General features: G+C 43.2%; 1 protein-coding gene across 2 annotated transcripts; it reads left to right on the top strand.

Moving 5' to 3' along the window:
• Positions 1-327: 327 nt before the first annotated feature.
• Positions 328-16,687, top strand: LOC115165708 (DNA (cytosine-5)-methyltransferase 3A). 2 transcript variants are annotated; one of them, XM_029719005.1, is made up of 25 exons: positions 328-344; positions 1,974-2,121; positions 2,775-2,920; positions 3,100-3,322; positions 3,446-5,253; positions 6,172-6,343; positions 7,127-7,186; positions 8,150-8,217; positions 8,946-9,101; positions 9,731-9,814; positions 9,930-10,082; positions 10,177-10,284; positions 10,443-10,578; positions 10,825-10,926; positions 11,041-11,082; positions 11,215-11,294; positions 11,449-11,561; positions 11,669-11,937; positions 12,158-12,303; positions 12,550-12,640; positions 12,854-13,002; positions 13,174-13,259; positions 15,066-15,135; positions 15,352-15,470; positions 15,732-16,687. In XM_029719005.1, the coding sequence occupies exons 2-25, from the start codon at positions 1,992-1,994 to the stop codon at positions 15,871-15,873; spliced, it is 4,653 nt and encodes a 1,550-aa protein (XP_029574865.1). In that variant the 5' UTR covers positions 328-344; positions 1,974-1,991; the 3' UTR covers positions 15,874-16,687. The 2 variants fall into 2 exon arrangements, with proteins under 2 accessions (XP_029574865.1, XP_029574864.1); XM_029719004.1 differs by lacking the exon at positions 328-344 and adding an exon at positions 387-605 and having other exon boundaries at positions 7,085-7,186.
• Positions 16,688-24,816: the final 8,129 nt, after the last annotated feature.

Genomic DNA, 24,816 nt, shown 5'->3' with positions numbered 1-24,816 from the left:
GTCGGCCAATGTAGTCAAGAACTGGCAATAAAGTTCGCGCCGATCAACCGCGGTCGCCAACGAGAGAGTACGCACAAGCTTTTGACAGTGTTTCCATAAATCGTCGAGCAAACGCATTATCAAAATGCGAATAAAATACAATGATATAATTTTGCACAATTTCAACATCTGGGCCTTGCCATTTTTTCTTACTCTTGCTACCATTGTATGTATACGGGACGTCCCCTTTTCGTTCAGTCCGCCAATCAGAATAGCCAGGTTGGAGAGACGTCATCAGAGAGTATCGGGGTAGAAGCCCGGTTCTCCAACCCGGTGGTAGTCTACGGGGAGGAAGGACAACACAGGTAGGTGACCCATGATTCATATTTTAAAGCCACGAGTTATCATTCTCCACTGTACGACTTCGCATGCGCCACGACACGAATGGTGACGCTATGATTACGTGTATATTTATTGTTTATAGCCAACATTGTGTATGCCAATTGGTCTACTACCAACTATTAACAAAAGCACAAAGACTGGTTGAACAAAAGACAAGTCAACTGCCTAGGAACCGGCATGCTTACTCCTATGTTACCGTAGCCTACTGCATTTGATGATACCATGTCAGTAGAAGTAATGCCCTGTCTTTTATAATGAATAGGCCTACATTATTTGTTTACATGTCTGTTAGGGAATATTAGATGGCAATGCTGAAGAACAAGATTAGATGAAAAAAGTACAGTAGCCTATAGTATCATAACGTGTTGGATTACCCACCAGTACAAAGGCAACGGCTTTGTTGACAATAGAAGCTAGGCTACAGTATTACCATATCCTGAGCTGCAGTGTGCATGTCTGGCAATAACCGGTATCGGAGAAAAACTAAGGAAAAGACTGCTCTGCTCTTCCTTTGCATGGAACATTCGCGGCAAAAATGACCCCGCGAAAGTTCTTTATACACATAGGAAGGGGGAGAAATGAAACCAGCTGGCGGTTATCATTAGTTACCACAGCCACAAAGCTAAATGGGCTATATCTTAAAAATGCATACAAACAAAAATGTGCTTTTTGGTTGTAGTTTAAGGTTACGGTTAGCAGTGTGGTTCGGGTTAGGTTTAAAATCAAATTTTAAGAAGATAAATTGTAGAAAGAGGCGTTGTTTAGCCAAAATTAGGACTGTGGCTATGGTAACTAGTGATGACCCAGCGTGTCGAACTCAGAACTAACAGAGGCAGGGAAAGCAATGTGGTTTGCACGTTTTGCAAACGTGTGCCTGCAATATTCTCCCACGGATCCGATCATTTGAATTCGCCTATGTAACACACCCATATACTTGCACAGTAATTAAACCTAATAAACTACCCGTTGCATTGGCAGTTTGCCTTTTCCGAGTCCATCAGTCTTATGATGAACCCTTAAAGGGGTCTGTTTAATATTACAACCAGTAGGCCTTTATAAAGGAAATCCTAATATTACTGAAATAAGTTGTGTAAAATAGTAGGATTGATTTGGAGAAGAACTGTCCTTTGACTATTGCCACACAACAACACAAAGTCAAGCAGCCCTTTCTCTGTAGAACAAAAGATTGAGTGGCCTCATCAATTGGTCTGTCTACCCCAATACCCCATGCTGCCCCCTGAAGGGGAACAGGGTTGGTTTAATTATGGAATAGGTATGTCAGTTGTTATAACAACATAGAGCTTTGGACCTTCCTATGAAAGAGTGGTCCCGATCTTCTTTTTGACTGATTGGGGGCTGTTATGGCCTCAGATGACAGATAAACTGTTGTCAAGAAATCAAAATGTGACACTGGTAATTACAAATTTGACCCAAGAAAATATAGTCTTAAATACAGAAGGATTGTCATTTAGTTGTTGGTGTATAACATTTGAAACCAGTACTTTTTATAAAAAATGATTACAGAGGTTCAAATGTTATATTTGAAAGAAATGCTATAATGTCCATGTGAAACGTCTCTGTTTTTATGTCAGTTTTTAAATACCAGAAAAATGGCGACAAATGTGGACCTGGACCAGACCCCCGATGCCACTGCAGAGACATGCAGCCGTTTTGAACTGCTGGACTGGCTCAATAAGACCCTGGACATCAAATTCACCGAGGTGGAGCAGATATGCTCAGGTACTGTCTCACTAGGTCACACAGCTTCATTGCTATGCTATAACAAGAATCCTAGAGCCGTCTACAATGCTTTTATCATATAGAAACACGTAGACTCCTGACACTTAGTGGACAGGTACCTTTCTCTCTAATGTCTGATGAAAAGCACATGTTTCACTACAGCAGGGGTCTCCAACCTTTTCTTGCAAGAGAGCTACTTTAAAAAAATGAAACCTGTCGTGATCTACTCCTTATTTTCTAGCTTTTAAATAGGCCCATTATTTTCTCTTCCTCTCCCCTGCAAACTCTTCCCCGGGTCCTTAGTGTGCAAGAGAAAGTAGTGCACCATGTTCTCTGCCATTTAATTGTCAGATATTGTGTTCGGTAGGTCTTTTTAAGCCAATAGTGGCTAATCAGGAGTGGGATAATGTCAGTGTTACGTTAGTTAGAAAGTAGCTGGGAGCTTGCCGTGTCTGATACTTGTGAGATTTGATTATGACAGTTTGCGGTGGAAAATGTGAAAATTGCATGTACTTTCAGAATTGTTACTCATAGTTGGGCTGCGAGCTACTGGTAGCTCGTGATTGACCTGTTGGAGACTACAGGCTATTCTGTCCTGCTCTCCCTGGTTACTAGAGGGTCTTAAACGTATTTTGTGTGGGTGTGGGGTGAAGGTTCCTGCTACTGCCAGCTGATGGACTGGATCTTCCCTGGGTGCATCGACCTGAGCACAGTGAAGTTCCAGGCCCAGGACATGTCAGACTTCCTCCACAACTACAATATGCTCCAAGCTGGCTTCAACAAGACTGGTGTCACCAAGGTTTGACTACACCCCATTTTGTTTCTGAAAATAAATTACTTACACCCGTAGCTTTTTGTCCATCACATTTAAGTCAAGTATATTTTGAATTGTATGTTAATATTTTATATATGGGCAGAGGGATTCTCCCTTAGTTTCTTTGTGGTATTTGCTTATTGTTCTAAATCCCTTCCCTTTAGCCTGTTCCAGTGGAGGAGCTGATAAACGGAGAGTTCCAGCCCAACTTCATATTCCTGAAGTGGTTCAAGAGTTTTTTCCAGGCTAACCTGAAAGGGCAGGTGTATAACCCTGTAGAGGCTCGCCAGGGCCAGGACATCCAGCCTGCCAGATTCCGCTTCCACTCTCCTCAGAGACTTCACCTAGAGGACTGCAATTCTGCCAGCCGCAGCCCCAGTCAATCAGGTGTTCATTATTTTACATATAATGGGTTGAAATATTATTTGCGCTGTTTATGACCTTATAATCAAGATAGCTTATTGTTGATCTTTTTGTGTTAATCAATTTGTGTTTTCCTTTTTTCGACAGGGGGCTTGGAAACCAACACGGATGAAGAAGCTTTAGGGAAGTTTCAAAGGAAACGTATTATTTATGAGGATATATGGAGGGAGACTTACTCCTGGGTGGGGGCCAGCACTCTGGGAGAGATCTATGCCTACTGCAGTCTGTGCGATCTTAACCTCAACATCTATCACTCAGGTCTGTTTGACTTGAAGCGTCACTCACAGTCCAAGAAGCACCGCAAGCTTTCCCTGGCTGACAGTGATGTTACCCTAACGCCAGACTCAGGGAAAAGCAGACAGGGCAGCTGCAGCGACCTTCCACCCTGTAGTGAGTTGGTCTTTCGCTTCATTCAAGCCAACTGTGTCTCTGGTCCCTCCGCGGCTGAGGACCAAGTGTCTATCAGATACGGCCAGTATGTCCTGGGACTACAGTACCCAGAGGACATAGTGTCTGCCTGCCAAAAGACTCCTTACTGCATATACATGTACGGAGGAGTGGTGCTAGGGCAAACTGACATGGCTTCCGTAGTTCTAGTGGGGTATTTTGATGAAAAGGCAGCCAGGCACTGCATCAGGCTGTTGGATGTTCTGCAGCCTCCAGATGATGGCAATGCTGGAGAGAAAACAGCTGCAGCTCTGGTGGAGACCTTGGAGAGGTTTGGGCTTCCTGCAGCTAACCTCGCTGCTCTCTACTCAGATGGTAATGGTTCTGCCTCAGAGCCAATATGCTCACAACTCAGGGAACTCAACCCCAACATAGTGGTGCTAAGTGGGCTGTATGGAGTGGCTGATGCAGCCTGCCATGCTGGGGTGTCGGCGCTCTCCACTCAGGCCCAGGAGCTTATTGTAGATATCTACTCCCACTACTCCTCCTGCTCCACCAAGGATGACAACCTGAAGGAACTGTTTTCCAGCATTAGCGGTACTGATGGCCTCACCCTTCCCCTCACCACCTGCTGCCTTAACTTCTGCATGTTAGTCAGGAAGGTTTTGGGAATGTGGACCGATCTTATCTCCCACTTCAGCTCCTGTAACAAAGAGGATAAGATAGATAATAAAGCTAAGCTCATCTGCACACAGCTGCAGGATCCCAAACTCAGGGCTATCTTCATGTTTCTGGACCAGGCCCTAGAGCCCCTCCGTGTCTTCCAGGAGCGACTGCATCACCATGAGGGCTCAGCCCGGGCTGACTTGGTGCAGATCCTACAGGATGCCAGCGGCCTCCTGCGCTCCTATGCCTCCAGTTTCCTCCGTCCTCAAGCCGTTGTGGACTTCCTCAAGGAACGTGACACCTTTCTCCTCAAGACCACAAAGTTCCACTTGGCAGGGGCAGAGCTGAATGTGGGTGGGGCTGTAGTGGAGGACTACCTGTGTGAGTCATCAGAGACAGGAAGTGAAGCCCTGAAGTTATTACAGGAACAGGCTCTGCCCTTCTACACAGCGCTCACAGCCAGCGTGGCGGAGGGGCTGCCTCTTAGTGACGGTGTGTTGAGGAGCATGGCCCAGCTACTGAGCCCTCAGGGCAGGCTGAAGGTCACGGGGAAGGCTGTGGGAGAGCTGGGGTCCAAACTGGGGCTCTGCAGCTCACCCGAGGAGATCAGCCAGTTGAACAAGGAGTTCCTGGAATACCAGTTGGCAGAGAAGGGAGAGGGGGATGAGGGAGGAAACAGATGTGATGGAGGGGTCCAGAATGACTCAGCAGCACCCTCACTGGAGCAACATTGGAGCACTGTGCTGAAGGCTTCTGGGTCGACCACCATCTTCAGGAAACTTGTTTTGACCCTCTTAGCCATGCCCTGCCCCCCACTTGAAGCGCAGAAGGTCTTCACACAGGTATGTGAAAGATGAGAAGCATCACACACTTGTATGTCACTGCATGCCTGCATGGAAGTTATTGCGTTGGTACTGTCCCATTTATGTACTTACAGTGCCTTTGGAAAGTATTCAGACCCCTTGACTTTTTCCACATTTTGTTACGTTACAGCCTTAATCTAAAATGGATTAAATAAAAACATTTCCTCAGCAATCAACACACAATACCCCAGAACGACAAAGCCAAAACAGGGTTTTAGATTTATTTTTAGATACGTTATTTACAGTATTCAGACCCTTTGCTATGAGACTCCTGGAAATCTTGCACCATCCCTACGATGAAGCATAGTTGTGGCAGGGACTGGGAGAATAGTCAGGATCGAGGCAAAGATGAATGGAGCAAAGTACAGAGAGATCCTTGATGCAAACCTACTCCAGAGCGCTCAGGACCTCAGACTGGGGTGAAGGTACACCTAAGCACACAACGACCCTAAGCACACAGCCAAGACAATGCAGGAGTGGCTTCGGAACAAGTCTCTGAATGTCCTTGAGTGGCCCAGGCAGAGCCCGGACTTGAACCCGATTGAACATCTCTGGAGAGACCTGAAAATAGCTGTGCAGCAACGCTCCCCATCCAGCCTGACAGAGCTTGAGAGAATCTGCAGAGAAGAATGGGAGAAACTCCCACAATACAGGTGTTCCAAGCTTGTAGCGTCATACCCAAGAAGACTCGAGGCTGTAATCGCTGCCAAATGTAACCAATTTTAGATTAAGGCTGTGTGTGAAAAAAGTCAAGGGTTCTGAATACTTTCCCAAGGCACTGTGTGTGTGTGTGTGTGTGTGTGTGTGTGTGTGTGTGTGTGTGTGTGTGTGTGTGTGTGTGTGTGTGTGTGTGTCAGTCAGTATCTGCATCTATATTATTTGTGTCTGTGTTCTCAGGCTGTGGAGAATGGGGATGCTGCCCAGTTCGCTGACAGTGTGACAGAGAGTGAGATGGACTCCATTCAGGAAGTAGACCTTACCAGTGATGGCACTCTCTCAGACAACAACAGTGTCAACGGGCTTGGCAGGAAGAAGAAAAGTCGAGGTCGTTCCAGAAAGATTCCATCAGGTACATTATTTCATCAGGGGACTGGGATAGGAATTTAATAGAATGTGATATTATTATAATAATTAAGTGTATTAATAATGTGTTGAGTAGCACCCACAAGAGCACTCAAATGGTTTTTTAAGGTACAGCTCCATTTTGGTTTAGCATTAGTTTGCGTGTGTACCGGTAAGCAGCTTATCACCTGGATTAGCACATGAAAGGGTTAGCTTTGATGGGTTGAGATGTACAGGATGGCGGTAGCTCTCCATTGTTAGGGTAGCATGAGCATGCTTCACGTTTACATTTCTGGACAGTCTTATAGAAGTTGTTGTGTAAGTTTAACAGAGTGAATAGACAGATTTATATTTTTTTGTGCTAAATCATTATTGTTATTTAAAGGGGATGGTATTATCATAGAGGGGAAACTATCAACATACCATACCATTGGTTGAGTTAGCTGTAATTGTATGCCTCTCATATGAATTTCAAAACATGTGCATGCAAATACCCTGACATGGGCACTGTCATATATTACAAACCATTTGTCATCATCTCTGCATGTGTGTGGTGCCATTAGCATTGTCTGGTATGCACAAGCTTTGAGAGCAAAAGTGCATTTTGACATGACACCCTACACAGCACCAAAACAGCTACAAATCTAATCACCTAATATTGTAGTCATGATGCCATATTACAGTAGTATATGGGTTGTAATCTTTCACTGTCCATTGATTCTCTGTGTTTCACATACTTCTATCACAGGATCCCTGTTAATAATGGAAGCATCAATGTGTTGTTTTCCAGAGGGGAATTACCTTAATGGGACAGTGAAGCCATGCACAGTGCGGCTGCAGAAGATAATCAGTAAGAAAAGATATTGACAGTTACTGAAGATGGTCATTTGGTAATCATCTAGATCACTTAAAGGGGAAATCAGCAGTTGCTACATCCATATTTGGACTTATAAATGAATGATATGTTCCCATTGATTCCTGAAGAATATAACTTCTAAATGCCTCATGAGCTTAGTTCAACTGTCTTTTCCTATCAGAACCCAAAATATAAGCTTGTTTTACTCCAATGTTTGTAAACAAAGTCAATGTAAGCAAACACTGTAAAGCCTTAAAATGATAATGTTGATATCATGGATGGTCAGTCCTTGAATCCATAGACTTGTCTATGAATTTTAAAGTGGTTCCATTTCTCCAGCTCCGTCCCTCAGATTTCTACCGAAACAGTGGCGGGGACAACACTTTGTTATTGTTTCAACTGCTGATTGACCCCTTTAAAGCCCAGTGCAGTGATTTTCCTGTGTTTTCTATGTATTTCCACGCTATGAGGTTGAAATGATTCTGTGAAATTGTGAAAACGATAATAATGCCCTTTTAGTTTAAGAGCTGTTTGAAAAGACTGCCTGAAATTTCAGCCTGTTTTGGTTGGATGGAGTTTTGGCCGGCTGCTTCTTCTTTTTGACCATTTTAATTGAAAACAATCACTGTAGGGTACTTAAGAAATGATTTGTTATTGAGATAAAAACAGCTGTATTGGACCTTTATACTCCATTTAAGCAGTGTACAGGTGACACATTACCAGAGAACGCTTCACAAGTCGCCTACTGCTCTTCCCATGGTTGGGGTTCATTCCATTTCAATTCAGTCAATGCAGGGAGTAAAATGAAATTCAAATTTCCCTCAATGCTTTTCAATGAAACCCTGTCTCTTTAGTTATCTATGCGCTATCTTTTCACCTTTTGGACAATTTCAGGCAAAACTCATGTATTTTCTGAATAAAAAATGTTATTTGGTTTAATACAATTTGTGTTTGTAGATGGACCAAAGAATGAGGACAATACTGTGTTCGTTGAGGGTGATGTCATTTGGACAAATACTATGGAGGTAATGTTTAGTATTCTTTTTTCTTTATTTATTTCATGTCTGGCAGTATTGGGTGAACCAATTCCACAAATATGGTAACTTAAGATTTAGCTAAGAGTGGCGTTATTGTTTTGTTGGGACTCATAATCAACTTCGCATAACAGAGCTTCCCTGTAGAAAACAGACATCGATATTGGAGCCTGTGCTTGTTTTTACTATGTTCTTACCTTGCTGTAGTGGGGGGGGGGTGACAAATTAAACCCCAAATAAACTGCATGTGACAACACCTGACAATGGAAACAATATCATTCTTTCAAATCAAACAAAGCAAAGCGTTCATGGATCTTTTGTGTGCATGGATGTCTCTAAATCTTGACATTATGGTAAACTTTTTTCTACAGGCCTTGTTAAATAGAGGTCAGCAGTATGCTTAACTCTGCTGTTGCTTGTCCAATCAACCATTCTTTAAGAATTTACATTCTTTGAATTCAAAAACCTTAAACTCTGCCTTTGACAAGTGCATGCCAGCTTTTCACCCTTGTCTAACAAACTAACCTCATCAGTAGCTTTTTTATCTTCTTTTTATTTTTATTTCCATTTTTTTCACGTGGGTCTGCTTTATGGTTTGTAGTAGTGGGCTAGTTATTGGATGTGAGAAGGTGAGTGTGTGTGTGAGTGCTTGAATGCGTAAATGTGTGTGTGTGTGCGCGATGTGTGTAATGTGTGTGTGCATGTGTGTTGTCCCTCAGGGCAACATTAGGGGCATTTATGGCTGGGAGAGCAGCTTACGCCAGAAGCCAGAGGCGAGAACTGTATTTCATGCTGGTGCCGGTGCTGGTGCCTGGGCCAAGCCACCGGTTCTTGACAACGACAGCAAAAAGGACCAGGAGTCCGAGGCTGCGACGGTAGGTACTCTCAGAGCTCCTACCTGTGATGGTTGGTGGGCAGAGATACCTGAGGACAGGCTCATTGTAATGGCTACGGTATCAAACACATGGATTCATTCCATTCCAACCATAATAATGAGCCCGTCCTCATATATCTTCGCCCACCAGCCTGTAGGAGAGCCCCTCTGGCGAATGGGACAGTAAAAGGCGCAGTACTGTCAAAACAAGAGAACATGTATATTTCGTTATAAAGGTGTGCTTGGCTGTCATTGGCACATCATCATTGCTGTGCGTGGCTCTTGTGATTCGGCTTCTAACATTCTGACTTCCCTTCTAACACTTTTTATGGACATAGTAGTCTCCCATTTCCTCTCCTTTATCATTCTCAATACTCTGAAATTGTGCACCATGGTCAGCTGGATTGGGTCGCTTAAATAAATGCTGACAAACCAAGTACCAGAGTAGCGTATTACATGTGTGTGTATATATAAAAAAATATTAAAGGATATTTACAATTGTAGTCACACATTAGACAACCTTTCAAGTGTTTTTGTTTACATTTTTTCTGGTTAATCTGTGAATGTGTTTGTCATTGTCTTCAGACTATTTTATCTGTGTATTCAAGCATAAATATTTTTGATTTTCAGCCCCTGAAGAATGCGAATCAAACATCAGCATCCAATGTGTCTCCTCCGAGTCGCAGGGCAGCAAAGAAGGGCGTTGATTACCAGGTTCCTATTTTTACGACAATTAGTATCACAAATATTTTCTATGCATGGCAACATGCTTCCTTATCATGTAAATCCATGTGAATAACCCTCCATCTCCCGGGGTCTCACCCTGTAGGATGGGAAGGGTTTCCCCACTGGAGAGCTGGTGTGGGGAAAGGTGAAGTGCTTCTCCTGGTGGCCTGGACTGGTGGTGCTCTGGAATTCCAACAAAACACCGCCTGTATCCATGCGCCGGGTAGAGTGGTTTGGAGACAGCATGTTTTCCGAGGTGAGGACTTGACTTGACTCGTTGTAAATAACAAGATTGATCTGCAGAACAGATTGATGTTTGATCTGAATCCTTCCTTTGTTTTGTGTTTCAGATCTGTACAGAGAGGCTTCTGCATTTTGCAGCTTTTGCAAAGTGCTTCTGCAAGAATTCCTATGCCAGCTTTCCCACCTACAAAGATGCCATCTACCAGGTCCTTGAGGTAGGGCTGGAATTATTTTATCACTGTATAACATTCTAATGTAAAGCTCTGTACATCACTGTTTATTACCTTAACATATATATCACAATATTCCATACTGTATAATACCACAAAGCACCACATCACTCACTCACCACTCATATTTCATGTCTATGCAGTTGGCTGGTGAACGCTGTGAGAAGTTCTTTCTTGCAGCGGGGAATAAACAAGAGGAGCTTAAGTTGATGCTGGACTGGGCCCACAGTGGATTCCAGCCCACTGGACCAGATGGGTTCAGCCCCCCAGCCACTGCAGGTATGTGTGGTTTAGATTGAAGTTGCTCCTAAACGGTGATCTCCCCTAAAATGGTTAAAGTTAGGATTTGGGGAGGGGAAGCTGACCAAGCTCTGTACCTAGGTGAAACTTCACCCCGTAGTGCTTTGTGTTGCTTCTATTATATTTCCACAACAGGGTAACACTTATTCCTGTGTAGTAACACTGTAATTACACTTGTATTAGCAGGTCATCTCAGTTTCTTTTTGTTTTGTTTCATTCCCAAAGATCTGACGGCAGAATCTTCAGACTCAGACTACCAACCCCCATCTAAGAAGAAGTATGTGAATAAGAAGAAGCCCTCCTCTGGGAATCTGGTGTACAGCAGAGGTACGTCCTATACCCACCGTGATCCATATTCATTAATCAGGGCAGTTTTTCGAATTACTCTGTCACTAAATAATTATATTTACATAAATTCAATTCCTTTTTTGTTGTTCACAGGGGAAATGGTACAAAAGGTTATGAAAGGCAAGAAAATTGAAGGTATTTCGATTTCTTTCCACTGTAATTGTACTTTCTTGCTCTGTATTTCTCTGCGCTTTTGAAAGATGGCATATAATGGAATCAGTAATTTTACTATACTAATGTATACAATTAATTATTGTATCACCTCAGAATTCTGTTTATCATGTGGAACCCCCCAAATCCACACCTTCCACCCACTGTTTGAAGGGAGTCTCTGCCAGAAGTGTAAGGTAAACCGACTCCGTCTTCTTCTTCCCTTAATGACTGTTCAGTTTATTTATGTAAACGTAGACATGTTAGATCATGTCTGCTTATCATTTGAAAGATTGTTGACATTAATTACCCTCGTCTCCATGGTAAAGCTGTCCCTTGTAACCTTTACAGGAGAACTTTATTGAGACTTTGTACAGATACGACGAAGATGGCTACCAGTCCTACTGCACTGTTTGTTGTGCTGGCCAAGAGGTCATTCTGTGTGGCAATGCCAGCTGTTGCAGGTAAGCACTGCTCAAGAGTACACTTTCCCCTCTCTCTTCTGTCACTCCCATTTCCTCTTTTACATGTATATCCTCTCTGTCGTTCTCTCTCTCTCTTCCTCTCTCAGGTGTTTCTGCAAGGACTGCCTGAACTTTTTGGTTGGCGATGGAACCTTTAACCAGCTGAAGGACGTGGACCCATGGAGCTGCTTCATGTGCTTACCATCCCAGTGCAATGGATCACTCAAGCCACGGCCTGACTGGAGCGTGCGTGTTCAAGAGTTCTTCGTCAACAACAGTGCCCTTGAATTTGAACCCCACAGGATGTATCCCTCCATCCCTGCACATCAACGCAGACCCATCCGTGTGTTGTCTCTCTTTGATGGGATTGCCACAGGTTTATACATTCTCAATATGGGCTTTCATTCTTCTTGGGGAGATTGTTACAGATGAGTGATTGTGATGTGTTGTATGAGGATGTATGCAATGGCAGGTGTTTCTTCTGTTATCTGACAGGTTACTGTGTGCAGAAAGGTCAGGGTTTGGTCCTTGCTGTGTCTTTTTTAGGTGTGGTTAATAGTGTTGGATGGCTGTGTATGACCATTGTGCTCTTGTAGGGTACCTGGTGCTCAAAGACCTGGGCTTCATCATAAAACGCTACATTGCCTCTGAGATCTGTGGGGACTCGATTGCTGTGGGTATGATCAAACACCAGGGCCAGATAGAGCATATCAACGACGTACGCACCATCACCAGGAAACATGTGAGTTCAGCATACACACACACACACATTCATGTTAGAACACATTACAACACACACACACACACACACACACTCCTATGGTCATTCTCTACAAAAATGTGCTATCTAGAACCTAAACGGGTTCTCCAGCTGTCCGCATAGGAGAACCCTTTGAAGAACCCTTTTTTGGTTCCAGGTAGAACCCTTTCCTTTTGGAACCCTTTTTTCTAAGAGTGTAACCTTTGTGTGTCTGTGTGTTTGCTTTAGCTGGCTGAATGGGGTCCTTTTGACCTCCTGATTGGAGGAAGCCCCTGCAATGATCTGGCCTGTGTCAACCCTGCTCGGAAGGGCTTATTTGGTAAGGAACCTCCTGACTTCAAAGTAAAAAGAATGATTCTACTAGACAATGTAGAGAGCAAATGTCTGAAGCACTTTATCCAGTCCGTTTTCACATTATTTTATCATCAGTTAACGGAGTAGCCAACTGTTACATGTACATGCTTACCTTTCCATTGGCCTAGTAAAAGTGTTTTAATGATGTTTCATTGGTTTTCTCTGTCTCTGTTTCCAGAGGGCACAGGCAGGCTGTTCTTTGAATATTACAGGATGCTGACCATGATGAGGCCAAGGGAAGATGATGATCGGCCATTCTTCTGGCTCTTTGAAAATGTGGTGGCCATGAGCGGTCATGACAAGGCTGACATCTGTCGCTTCCTTGAGGTAAAAATACTAGGTATTTCTATAAGAAAACGCTATTTCATGGTCAATGAGGCCTGTCTCTCTCTCCTTCTTTCACTCTCTGGCTCTTTCTCACTCTCTCTGTGGTCAATACATTTGCCTGTATGTTTGCGTATTCATTTCATAATGACTAATAATCTCATCTGTTTCCAGTGCAATCCCATCCTGATCGATGCAGTAAAAGTGAGCCCAGCTCACAGAGCTCGCTACTTCTGGGGAAACCTCCCGGGCATGAACAGGTAAACATACAGTTGAAGTCGGAAGTTTACATACACTTAGGTTGGAGTCATTAAAACTCGTTTTTCAACCACTCTGCAAATTTCTTGTTAACAAACTAGTTTTGGCAAGTCGGTTAGGACATCTACTTTGTGCATGACACAAGTAATTTTTCCAACAATTGTTTACAGACAGATTATTTCACTGTATCACAATTCCAGTGGGTCAGAAGTTTACATACACTAAATTGACTGTGCCTTTAAACAGATTGGAAAATTCCAGAAAATGATGTCATGACTTTAGAAGCTTCTGATAGGCTAATTGACATAATTTGAGTCAATTGGAGGTCTATCTGTGGATGTATTTCAAGGCCTACCTTCAAACTCAGTGCCTCTTTGTGTGACATCATGGGAAAATCAAAAGAAATCAGCCAAGACCTCAGAAAAAAAATTGTAGACCTCCACAAGTCTGGTTCGTCCATGGGAGCAATTTCCAAACGCCTGAAGGTACCACGTTCATCTGTACAAACAATAGTATGCAAGTCCATGGGACCATGCAGCCGTCATACCGCTCAGGAAGGAGAAGCGTTCTGTCTCCTAGAGATGAACGTACTTTGGTGCGAAAAGTGCAAATCGATCCCAGAACAACAGCAAAGAACCTTGTGAAGATGCTGGAGGAAACATGTACAAAAGTAGCAGTATCCACAGTAAAACGAGTCCTATATCGACATAACCTGAAAGGCCGCTCAGCAAGGAAGAAGCTACTGCTCCAAAACCACCATTAAAAAAGCCTGACTACTGTTTTCAACTGCACACGGGGACAAAGATCCTACTTTTTGGAGAAATGTCCTCTGGTCTGATGAAACAAAAATAGAACTGTTTGGCCATAATGACCATTGTTATGTTTGGAGGAAAAAGGGGGAGTCTTGCAAGCCGAAGAACACCATCCCAACCGTGAAGCACCGGGGTGGCAGCATCATGTTGTGGGGGTGCTTTGCTGCAGGAGGGACTGGTGCACTTCACAAAATAGATGACATCATGAGGTAGAAAAATTATGTGGATATATTGAAGTAACATCTCAAGACATCAGTCAGGAAGTTAAAGCTTGGTTGCAAATTAGTCTTCCAAATAGACAATGCCCCCAAGCATACTTCCAAAGTTGTGGCAAATGGCTTAAGGACAACAAAGTCAAGGTATTGGAGTGGCCATCACAAAGCCCTGACCTCAATCCTATAGAAAATTTGTGGGCAGAACTGAAAAAGTGTGTGCGAGCAAGGAGGCCTACAAACCTGACTCAGTTACACCAGCTTTGTCAGGAGGAATGGGCCATAATTCACCCAACTTATTGTGGGAAGCTTGTGGAAGGCTACCTGAAACGTTTGACCGTAGTAAAACAATTTAAAGGCAATGCTACCAAATACTAATTGAGTGTATGTAAACTTCTGACCCACTGGGAATGTGAAATAAATAAATAAAAGCTGAAATAAAAATCACTCTACTATTATTCTGACATTTCACTTTCTTAAAATAAATTGGTTATCCTAACTGACCTAAGACAGGGAATTTTTACCCTGATTAAATGTCAGGAATTGTGAAAAACGGAGTTTAAATGTATTTGGCTAAGGTGTATGTAAACTTCTGACTTCAACTGTATATACAACTAACACATAGACACATCCCCATACATCTACACACACTCCTACTGATAAACACTAACACATGTACTCTCAATATCATGTTGTTTTTCTTATGTTCAACTCATCTACATGAAGTAAATTACTTTAAGATGGTTTGGCAGAGAGTTCACTGACTGTGTGTTTCTCTCCTTAGACCTCTAGCTACCTCTCTGGTTGACAAGGTGAACCTGCAGGATTGTCTGGAGCTTGGACGCACGGCCAAGGTAACACTAATAAGCTCTTGCGATTAGATGGTTTTATAATTCAGTTGAGCCATCGGTTCTTCACTGGCAAGAGAGGTTGAAGTTAAAAGTTTGAAGTTCAGATTAATTCTAATGTATATTTTCAAATGTAGGAATGAGTTTCTAGCATCAGATGGGATGTCCATATTTGAAACATGGTTAAAGCTGTGATTGTTATGTCTGTTCTTTCCCTTATAGTATAACAAAGTTCGTACCATCACCACCAAGTCCAACTCCATCAGACAGGGGAAGATGGGAGCCCTACCTGTCGACTTTAATGGCAAGGAGGACTCTCTTTGGTGCACAGAGATGGAGAAGTAAGCCTTTATTATTGATAGTAAAAGGGTAGGGGTGGACAGCGTAGAATATAGAAGTGATTACAGTGTAATAACATTCTTTTCATTTGTTATCGTTACCATTATTCTTATACCATGACTGTTCATGGATACGGCTCTCACTTGTCAATGGTCTTAGTTAACGGAATGTAATCTGTCATTTCTGGTACAAATACACTTACCTTCAGGTTGTTTTGACATTGTTCTAACATTTTCCACGTTATGTGATTGACCTTCCTGCAGGATCTTTGGCTTTCCCAAGCATTACACTGATGTCAACAACATGGGTCGGAGCCAGCGGCAAAAAGTACTGGGCCGATCATGGAGTGTACCAGTTATCAGGCACCTCTTCGCTCCACTCAAGGACTACTTTGCCTGTGAGTAGGAACCTCACGTTCCTGTATGCTACACTGTAAACAACAACAGCAACATGAAATGGCTGATTGTTGGAGAGGGGAGGATAAAAACAGTATACTTATCCTGCCCTGCTTCTCAGTGAATGAAATGATCCTGTGTTTATCAGACTGACCTTAATCATCTTAGTCTTTTTGTACCACTGTCTGTATTGTCTGTTTTATTTGTTTTCAGTTAATGAGCAGCTGTTTCAATGCAGTGTGGTCATAGGATCACAGTATTCCCAGAATGCACTGACACTTTTTGGTTATTTCGGTTTGTCTGGAGTAGTTCACGTTTGTCAATCATGTATTTGATGTTTTGTTTACATTTGGTCAATGATGGTGAGATCAGACCTCAAACCCTGCCCACAATCTACCTCAGTACTGATCTGTGTCTTAAATCTGCCGTTTTCTGTATTTAATTACATTTTATAAATAGTCATAAAATCCTATTCAGTTGTAAATATGACTGAACCTTCTAATGTTTTCTTACTTGTTTGGATAAAAAGATCCTGAGAATTGAAAATCTGAAATTCATATTCAAACTAAGGCAGAAAATGTGCCTTGAGTGTTTGTTTGTATTTTAACTTGGCCAATATTCACCATTGTTACTCTCTCTGTGGTGCTAGAGTATGTTTTAGGTTTTTAATGATAGAGTTGGTCACAGGACACACATTTTGACTTACATTGTCTCACTTGCCATTTATAGGCTTTAATTTGGGTGATATAGTCAAGCATGTGGATACTATATACAGTGAGGGAAGAAAGTATTTGATCCCCTGCTGATTTTGTACGTTTGCCCACTGACAAAGAAATTATCAGTCTATAATTTTAATGGTAGGTTTATTTGAACAGTGAGGGACAGAATAACCCCCAAAAAATCCAGAAAAACGCATGTCAAAAATGTTATAAAATGATTTGCATTTTAATGAGGGAAATAATTATTTGACCCCTCTGCAAAACATGACTTAGTACTTGGAGGCAAAACCCTTGTTGGCAATCACAGAGGTCAGACGTTTCTTGTAGTTGGCCACCAGGTTTGCACACATCTCAGGAGGGATTTTGTCCCACTCTTTGCAGATCTTCTCCAAGTCATTAAGGTTTCGAGGCTGACGTTTGGCAACTCGAACCTTCAGCTCCCTCCACAGATTTTCTGTGGGATTAAGGTCTGGAGACTGGCTAGGCCACTCCAGGACCTTAATGTGCTTCTTCTTGAGCCACTCCTTTGTTGCCTTGGTCGTGTGTTTTGGGTCATTGTCATGCTGGAATACCCATCCACGACCCATTTTCAATGCCCTGGCTGAGGGAAGGAGGTTCTCACCCAAGATTTGACGGACATGGCCCGTCCATCGTCCCTTTGATGCGGTGAAGTTGTCCTGTCCCCTTAGCAGAAAAACACCCCCAAAGCATAATGTTTCCACCTCCATGTTTGACGGTGGGGTCATTCTTGGGGTCATAGGCAGCATTCCTCCTCCTCCAAACACGGCGAGTTGAGTTGATGCCAAAGAGCTCCATTTTGGTGTCATCTGACCACAACACTTTCACCCAGTTGTCCTCTGAATCATTCAGATGTTCATTGGCAAACTTCAGACGGGCATGTATATGTGCTTTCTTGAGCAGGGGGACCTTGCGGGCGCTGCAGGATTTCAGTCCTTCACGGCGTAGTGTGTTACCAATTGTTTTCTTGGTGAATATGGTCCCAGCTGCCTTGAGATCATTGACAAGATCCTCCCGTGTAGTTCTGGGCTGATTCCTCACCGTTCTCATGATCATTGCAACTCCACGAGGTGAGATCTTGCATGGAGCCCCAGGCCGAGGGAGATTGACAGTTCTTTTGTGTTTCTTCCATTTGCGAATAATCGCACCAACTGTTGTCACCTTCTCACCAAGCTGCTTGGCGATGGTCTTGTAGCCCATTCCAGCCTTGTGTAGGTCTACAATCTTGTCCCTGACATCCTTGGAGAGCTCTTTGGTCTTGGCCATGGTGGAGAGTTTGGAATCTGATTGATTGATTGCTTCTGTGGACAGGTGTCTTTTATACAGGTAACAAGCTGAGATTAGGAGCACTTCCTTTAAGAGTGTGCTCCTAATCTCAGCTTGTTACCTGTATAAAAGACACCTAGGAGCCAGAAATCTTTCTGATTGAGAGGGGGTCAAATGCTTATTTCCCTCATTAAAATGCAAATCAATTTATAACATTTTTGACATGCGTTTTTCTGGATTTTTGTTGTTGTTATTCTGTCTCTCACTGTTCAAATAAACCTACCATTAAAATTATAGACTGATCATTTCTTTGTCAGTGGGCAAACGTACAAAATCAGCAGGGGATCAAATACTTTTTTCCCCTCACTGTATACCTGCATGCTTTTTTTCTTCAAAGAAAAAGTTGCTGAAAGCCAGTCCTAACAGCTTTGATTTAAATAGTAAGATGTGTACATTCTCCCTCTCTCTTGGAGCAATGGGCAGAGGAACGGTTTTAATTGCAAATGCCTACTAAACAACTGTTTAAAACCCAGGAACAACACATGTGTAGAACTATTTTTCTCCTGTAATTATTATTAATTCTTTAATATTTCAAAGGGAGCTGGACAAAGCTCTGAGGAAAGGAATACATCATAAACGTTGTCTCGTAATCCTTTCAGTAAATCAGACAGGCAGCGTGTAAGTTTGAAAGCAACTATTTTAAAATTCCCTTGTATGTTCTTAGGGTGTTGATGAAGGTCACATGGAGGGCCTAGTCATAAAATACCCACTTCGGTTTCATGCCTGTGTTTGACGTGTGCTGTTATGACCAGTAGACTGTGTTAAGTTGAAGTGATGGTTTTAACTGCAGTGTTCTGTTCATCTCTCGCAACAAGTTTGTTGAAATATACCACAACACAACCATCTTTCATAGAACAACTTGAAGTTACTCTACATTCTGAAATCATAAGTACTGTTTGTCATTTGGGGTTATTGAGATTCTTAACTCATTATCAGTTTAGTTTTGAACCCTTGTTCCCCTCCAGCATCCATAACTTCCTCTCATGCTGTGTGTCGGTTCCATACCTTCCTCTCATGCTGTGTGTCGGTTCCATACCTTCCTCTCATGCTGTGTGTCGGTTCCATACCTTCCTTTCATGCTGTGTATCGGTTCTATACCTTCCTCTCATGCTGTGTGTTGGTTCCATACCTTCCTCTCATGCTGTGTGTCGGTTCCATACCTTCCTCTCATGCTGTGTGTCGGTTCCATACCTTCCTCTCATGCTGTGTGTCGGTTCCATACCTTCCTCTCATGCTGTGTCGGTTCCATACCTTCCTCTCATGCTGTGTGTCGGTTCCATACCTTCCTCTCATGCTGTGTCGGTTCCATACCTTCCTCTCATGCTGTGTGTCGGTTCCATACCTTCCTCTCATGCTGTGTCGGTTCCATACCTTCCTCTCATGCTGTGTGTCGGTTCCATACCTTCCTCTCATGCTGTGTGTCGGTTCCATACCTTCCTCTCATGCTGTGTGTCGGTTCCATACCTTCCTCTCATGCTGTGTGTCGGTTCCCTACCTTCCTCTCATGCTGTGTGTCGGTTCCATACCTTCCTCTCATGCTGTGTGTCGGTTCCATACCTTCCTCTCATGCTGTGTGTCGGTTCCATACCTTCCTCTCATGCTGTGTGTCGGTTCCATACCTTCCTCTCATGCTGTGTGTCGGTTCCATACCTTCCTCTCATGCTGTGTGTCGGTTCCATACCTTCCTCTCATGCTGTGTGTCGGTTCCATACCTTCCTCTCATGCTGTGTGTCGGTTCCATACCTTCCTCTCATGCTGTGTGTCGGTTCCATACCTTCCTCTCATGCTGTGTGTCGGTTCCATACCTTCCTCTCATGCTGTGTGTCGGTTCCATACCTTCCTCTCATGCTGTGTGTCGGTTCCATACCTTCCTCTCATGCTGTGTGTCGGTTCCATACCTTCCTCTCATGCTGTGTGTCGGTTCCATACCTTCCTCTCATGCTGTGTGTCGGTTCCATACCTTCCTCTCATGCTGTGTGTCGGTTCCATACCTTCCTCTCATGCTGTGTGTCGGTTCCATACCTTCCTCTCATGCTGTGTGTCGGTTCCATACCTTCCTCTCATGCTGTGTGTCGGTTCCATACCTTCCTCTCATGCTGTGTGTCGGTTCCATACCTTCCTCTCATGCTGTGTGTCGGTTCCATACCTTCCTCTCATGCTGTGTGTCGGTTCCATACCTTCCTCTCATGCTGTGTGTCGGTTCCATACCTTCCTCTCATGCTGTGTGTCGGTTCCATACCTTCCTCTCATGCTGTGTGTCGGTTCCATACCTTCCTCTCATGCTGTGTGTCGGTTCCATACCTTCCTCTCATGCTGTGTGTCGGTTCCATACCTTCCTCTCATGCTGTGTGTCGGTTCCATACCTTCCTCTCATGCTGTGTGTCGGTTCCATACCTTCCTCTCATGCTGTGTGTCGGTTCCATACCTTCCTCTCATGCTGTGTGTCGGTTCCATACCTTCCTCTCATGCTGTGTGTCGGTTCCATACCTTCCTCTCATGCTGTGTGTCGGTTCCATACCTTCCTCTCATGCTGTGTGTCGGTTCCATACCTTCCTTTCATGCTGTGTGTCAGTGTGGTGACTGACATCAAACTTCTCTTAACTCAGAGACCGAACACATACTCGATACCAAATGTGTTTTTTCTTACCATTTCTGTTTTTAATAAGCACCATCAGTTGAACACCGTCTGGACTGTGACTTACGTACATAAAATGCTGGCCTTATTAATTCGTTTTTTAAATGAAACAGAAGGAATGAACAATATCGTTCTGTGTACTGTATGTTTTGATAATACTTTTATACCAATACCTCAAATGTTATGTTATAAGGGTCTTCGCTAGACTCCTGTTGGTGCTATGTTATTCAATTGTTTTCTTATTTTCTTGCATGGTGTGTTTAATATTGATATAATATTGGTCAGGTTGTATAAAACATGTCTAGTTGTCCACAGACTAGTTTAATGTATAGTTGTCACAGTCTCATTACTCCATGTAAAGCTTTTGTCCCATGTCTACAGTCATGTTAGAGATTAGAAATAAACTTCCCAAATTGTATTATTTGTACTTTGTCCTTGTTGTCAGTCGGTTAATTTATTGATTTTATATTATAGTGTGTGTGCACTTAAAGCTTATAGGTGGCCTCTGGGACCATAGCCTGTTGTGTACACGCCAAGCCTGTAGGTGAAATGTGCTACTGTGGTTTTATACAAGGCCATATGTTAATCTTAACCTGAACAAAGAAAAGAAACAGTGGTGTGAAGAAGATCATGTTAGAATAATAGTGGATCAATATATTAGTAATACGTTGTATTCTTGTTTGGCAGTGTACACAGATGGTTTGAAGGATCCCCATTGACGTGAATACAGGAACAGGTGTATTTATTCCTGAGTTTGATGTTAATCTATGCAAGAGATTAACAAATAATAGATTGGTATATTCAACAGAAATGGAAGCAATAATTTTTGGATTGCAATGGATAGAGGAGGTCCAACCAAGAAGAGTATAAATATGTATGGATTCTGCATCAGTTTTATGTAGTTTAATATCTGGAAAATCAGAGCAAGAGGATTTATGGTTTGAAGTTATTACGATTTTGTTAGAATTACAAAGAAATGGTACAGAGGTTTTGTTGGATTCCTGCTCATACAGGAGTCAGTGGAAATGATATAGTAGATACTGTATAATTGCAAAGAAAGCAATGTAAATGAATAAAGTGGATATGCAGGTGCAGCTTGGTAGAGGAGAGGTTAAAATGTTGAACTGAAAGACTGGGTTGGATTGCTGGCAGAGGCAATAGGATGCAAGTTCTAAGGGGATACATTTTTATAGTACAAGGAAATCTGTGTGGGCGGTAACCTAGTGCCATGTAATGGGAACAGAAGGGAGGAAGTTATGTTGAGTAGGATGATATTAGGGCATATGGGATTGAATTCTTCTTTGAAATTGACATGATACTGGAATGTGTGATGGGTGTATGGTAGAGGAAACGGTTGAGCATGTATTATTAGTCTATTGTGAACTGAATGATGTATAAAGGGAGAGTTTGTTTGATAGGGTCAGGGGGTGGGGGGGATTAGTGAGGTTTGTAGGGAGCTCCACACTGGAGTTCCCCAGGGGTGCATGCTCAGTCCCCTCCTGTACTCCCTGTTCACCCATGACTGCATGGCCAGGCACGACTCCAACACCATCATTAAGTTTGCAGACTACACAACAGTGGTAGGCCTGATCACCGACAACGACGAGACAGCCTATAGGGAGGAGGTCAGAGACCTGGCCGGGTGGTGCCAGAATAACAACCTATCCCTCAACGTAACCAAGACTAAGGAGATTATTGTGGACTACAGGAAAAGGAGGACTGAGCACGCTCCCATTCTCATCGACGGGGCTGTAGTGGAGCAGGTTCAGAGCTTCAAGTTCCTTGGTGTCCACGTCAACAACAAACTAGAATGGTCCAAACACACCAAGACAGTCGTGAAGAGGGCATGACAAAGCCTATTCTCCCTCAGGAAACTAAAAAGATTTGGCATGGGTCGTGAGATCCTCAAAAGGTTCTACAGCTGCAACATCGAGAGCATCCTGACTGGTTGCATCACTGCCTGGTACGGCAATTGCTCGGCCTCTGACCACAAGTCACTACAGAGGGTAGTGTGTACGGCCCAGTACATCACTGGGGCTAAGCTGCCTGCCATCCAGGACCTCTACACCAGGCAGTGTCAGAGGAAGGTCCTAAAAATTTTCAAAGACCCCAGCCACCCCAGTCATAGACTGTTCTCTCTACTACCGCATGGCAAGCAGTACCGGAGCGCCAAGTCTAGGACAAAAAGGCTTCTCAACAGTTTTTACCCCCAAGCCATAAGACTCCTGAACAGGTAATCAAATGGCTACCCGTGCCCCCCCAACCCCCCTTTTTACACTGCTGCTACTCTCTGTTTATCATATATGCAAGGTCACTTTAACTATACATTCATGTACATACTACTTCAATTGGGCCGACCAACCAGTGCTCCCGCACATTGGCTAACCAGGCTATCTGCATTGTGTCCCACCCACCAACCCCTCTTTTACGCTACTGCTACTTTCTGTTCATCATATATGCATAGTCACTTTAAACATATCTACATGTACATACTACCTCAATCAGCTCGACTAACCGGTGTCTGTATGCATCCTCGCTACTGTATATAGCCTGTCTTTTTACTGTTGTTTTATTTCTTTACCTACCTATTGTTCACCTAATACCTTTTTTGCACTATTGGTTTGAGCCTGTAAGTAAGCATTTCACTGTAACGTCTACAACTGTTGTATTCGGCGCATGTGACAAATAAACTTTGATTTGATTTATTTTATTAGAAATGCAGGGTTAGGTAGCTAAGAGTTCCGACTTCCGAGTGGCGCAGCGGTCTAAGGCACTGCATCTCAGTGCTAGATGTGACTACAGACGCTGGTTTGATTCCGGGCTGTATCACAACCGGCCGTGATCGGGAGTCCCATAGGGCAGCGCACAATTGGCCCAGCGTCGTCCGGGTTAGGCCGGGGTAGGCCGTCATTGTAAAATAAGAATTTGTTCTTAACTGACTTGCCTAGTTAAATAAAAGGTCAAATAAATAGAATATACAGGTAACTGCCAAAATAAAGGAAACACTTGAGTAAATGAGGGATAAAAAGTATATTGAAAGCAGGTGCTTGCACACAGGTGTGGAATTAACTTCCCATCATGCTTAGGGTCATTAAAAAAAAAATGTGCCCATTATTTTGTTTACCAGGCTAGAAAAAGAGATCTGTAACTTTGAAAGAGGGGTGATTGTTCGCACACATTTGTCAGGAGCTTCAGTGACGAAGACTGCTCAACTTGCTGATGTAACACGATTTGCCATGGCCGTCTCAGTCCCCAGGTGTCAAGCCAATTGAACACTTAGGGGAGTTTCTGGTACGACGCCTGAAACAGTTTTCCATCACCATTAACAAAACACCAAATTATGGAATTTCTTGTGGAAGAATGGTGTCACATCCCTCCAATAGACTTCCTGACACTTTTCTTGTGGCTCATGGTGGCCAAATGACCTATTAAGACACTAATGGTAATTCCGTTATTTTGGTATAGGCAAAGATTTGTATGACTAACTCAAGATAGACCAGAGCCTGTCCTTTCCAATGGGAGCAAATTAATCATAGAGGGCAGAACAAGCGAGGAGGTGGGCAGAGCCAAGCACGAGCTAGTGAGATGCTATTCGTGTTCTAGCATTTATTTGCATATTTCCGTTAGGGAACGCCTACTCTGAAGTGCGCGTGTGCAAGAACTCAATTCGCCCTTGTGCTCAATCTAAACAACGCAATTTTTATAAACTTCGGCAAATGGTAAAGTCAACAAAACCCAGTCCACTCTGTTTGTTACAGATTCTAGTTTTGGAAACAGAAAACTGTATGGAGATCAAATGTTTCATCGATGAGAAAATTAGCGTAATGTCGGCTAAAATCCATCTCGTTCCATCTTCTCCCACTACCCGCCACTGGGCTTCCTCTCATCACCATATTTGGTAGTGAATAAAACACCTCTCAGATACTTCACATGTATAAAGCACGTAAAATATCTGGCTCATTGTTTCATCTGTGGTGCATATATAGGCCGTGACCGGCTTCACACTCCTGTACCGTAGGTGGCAGTGTATATACCTTTCAGTTAGTTGCGATCTTTTTACAGTCTATGGTTGCGATCCCTTAATACATTTTAAAGAAGACGAGTTCGTGGGGAAGATCTCATTTGTATCCTCCTCGCGTCCTCTCTCGGCTCTCCAAAACTCATTGGATGAGAAAGCCAGAGGCCCCGCCCCCTGACCTTCTCCTCCAATGGGTTTTGAGAAGGAGACGAGGACGCGAGGCGTTCAATTTGAGAT

This window comes from Salmo trutta, chromosome 28 (genome assembly GCF_901001165.1).
Source record: "Salmo trutta chromosome 28, fSalTru1.1, whole genome shotgun sequence".
Classification (NCBI taxonomy): domain Eukaryota; kingdom Metazoa; phylum Chordata; class Actinopteri; order Salmoniformes; family Salmonidae; genus Salmo; species Salmo trutta.
This window is presented reverse-complemented; position numbering and strand designations above follow the sequence as displayed.

Excerpts from the sequence above, each read along its gene's own strand:
- LOC115165708 (XM_029719004.1), top strand. The coding sequence starts at position 1,992 with ATGGCGACAAATGTGGACCTGGACCAGACCCCCGATGCCACTGCAGAG. Across the intron at positions 10,083-10,176 it reads GAGACAGCATGTTTTCCGAG|ATCTGTACAGAGAGGCTTCT; the intron begins GTGAGGACTTGA and ends TTTGTGTTTCAG. Across the intron at positions 15,136-15,351 it reads AGCTTGGACGCACGGCCAAG|TATAACAAAGTTCGTACCAT; the intron begins GTAACACTAATA and ends TTTCCCTTATAG.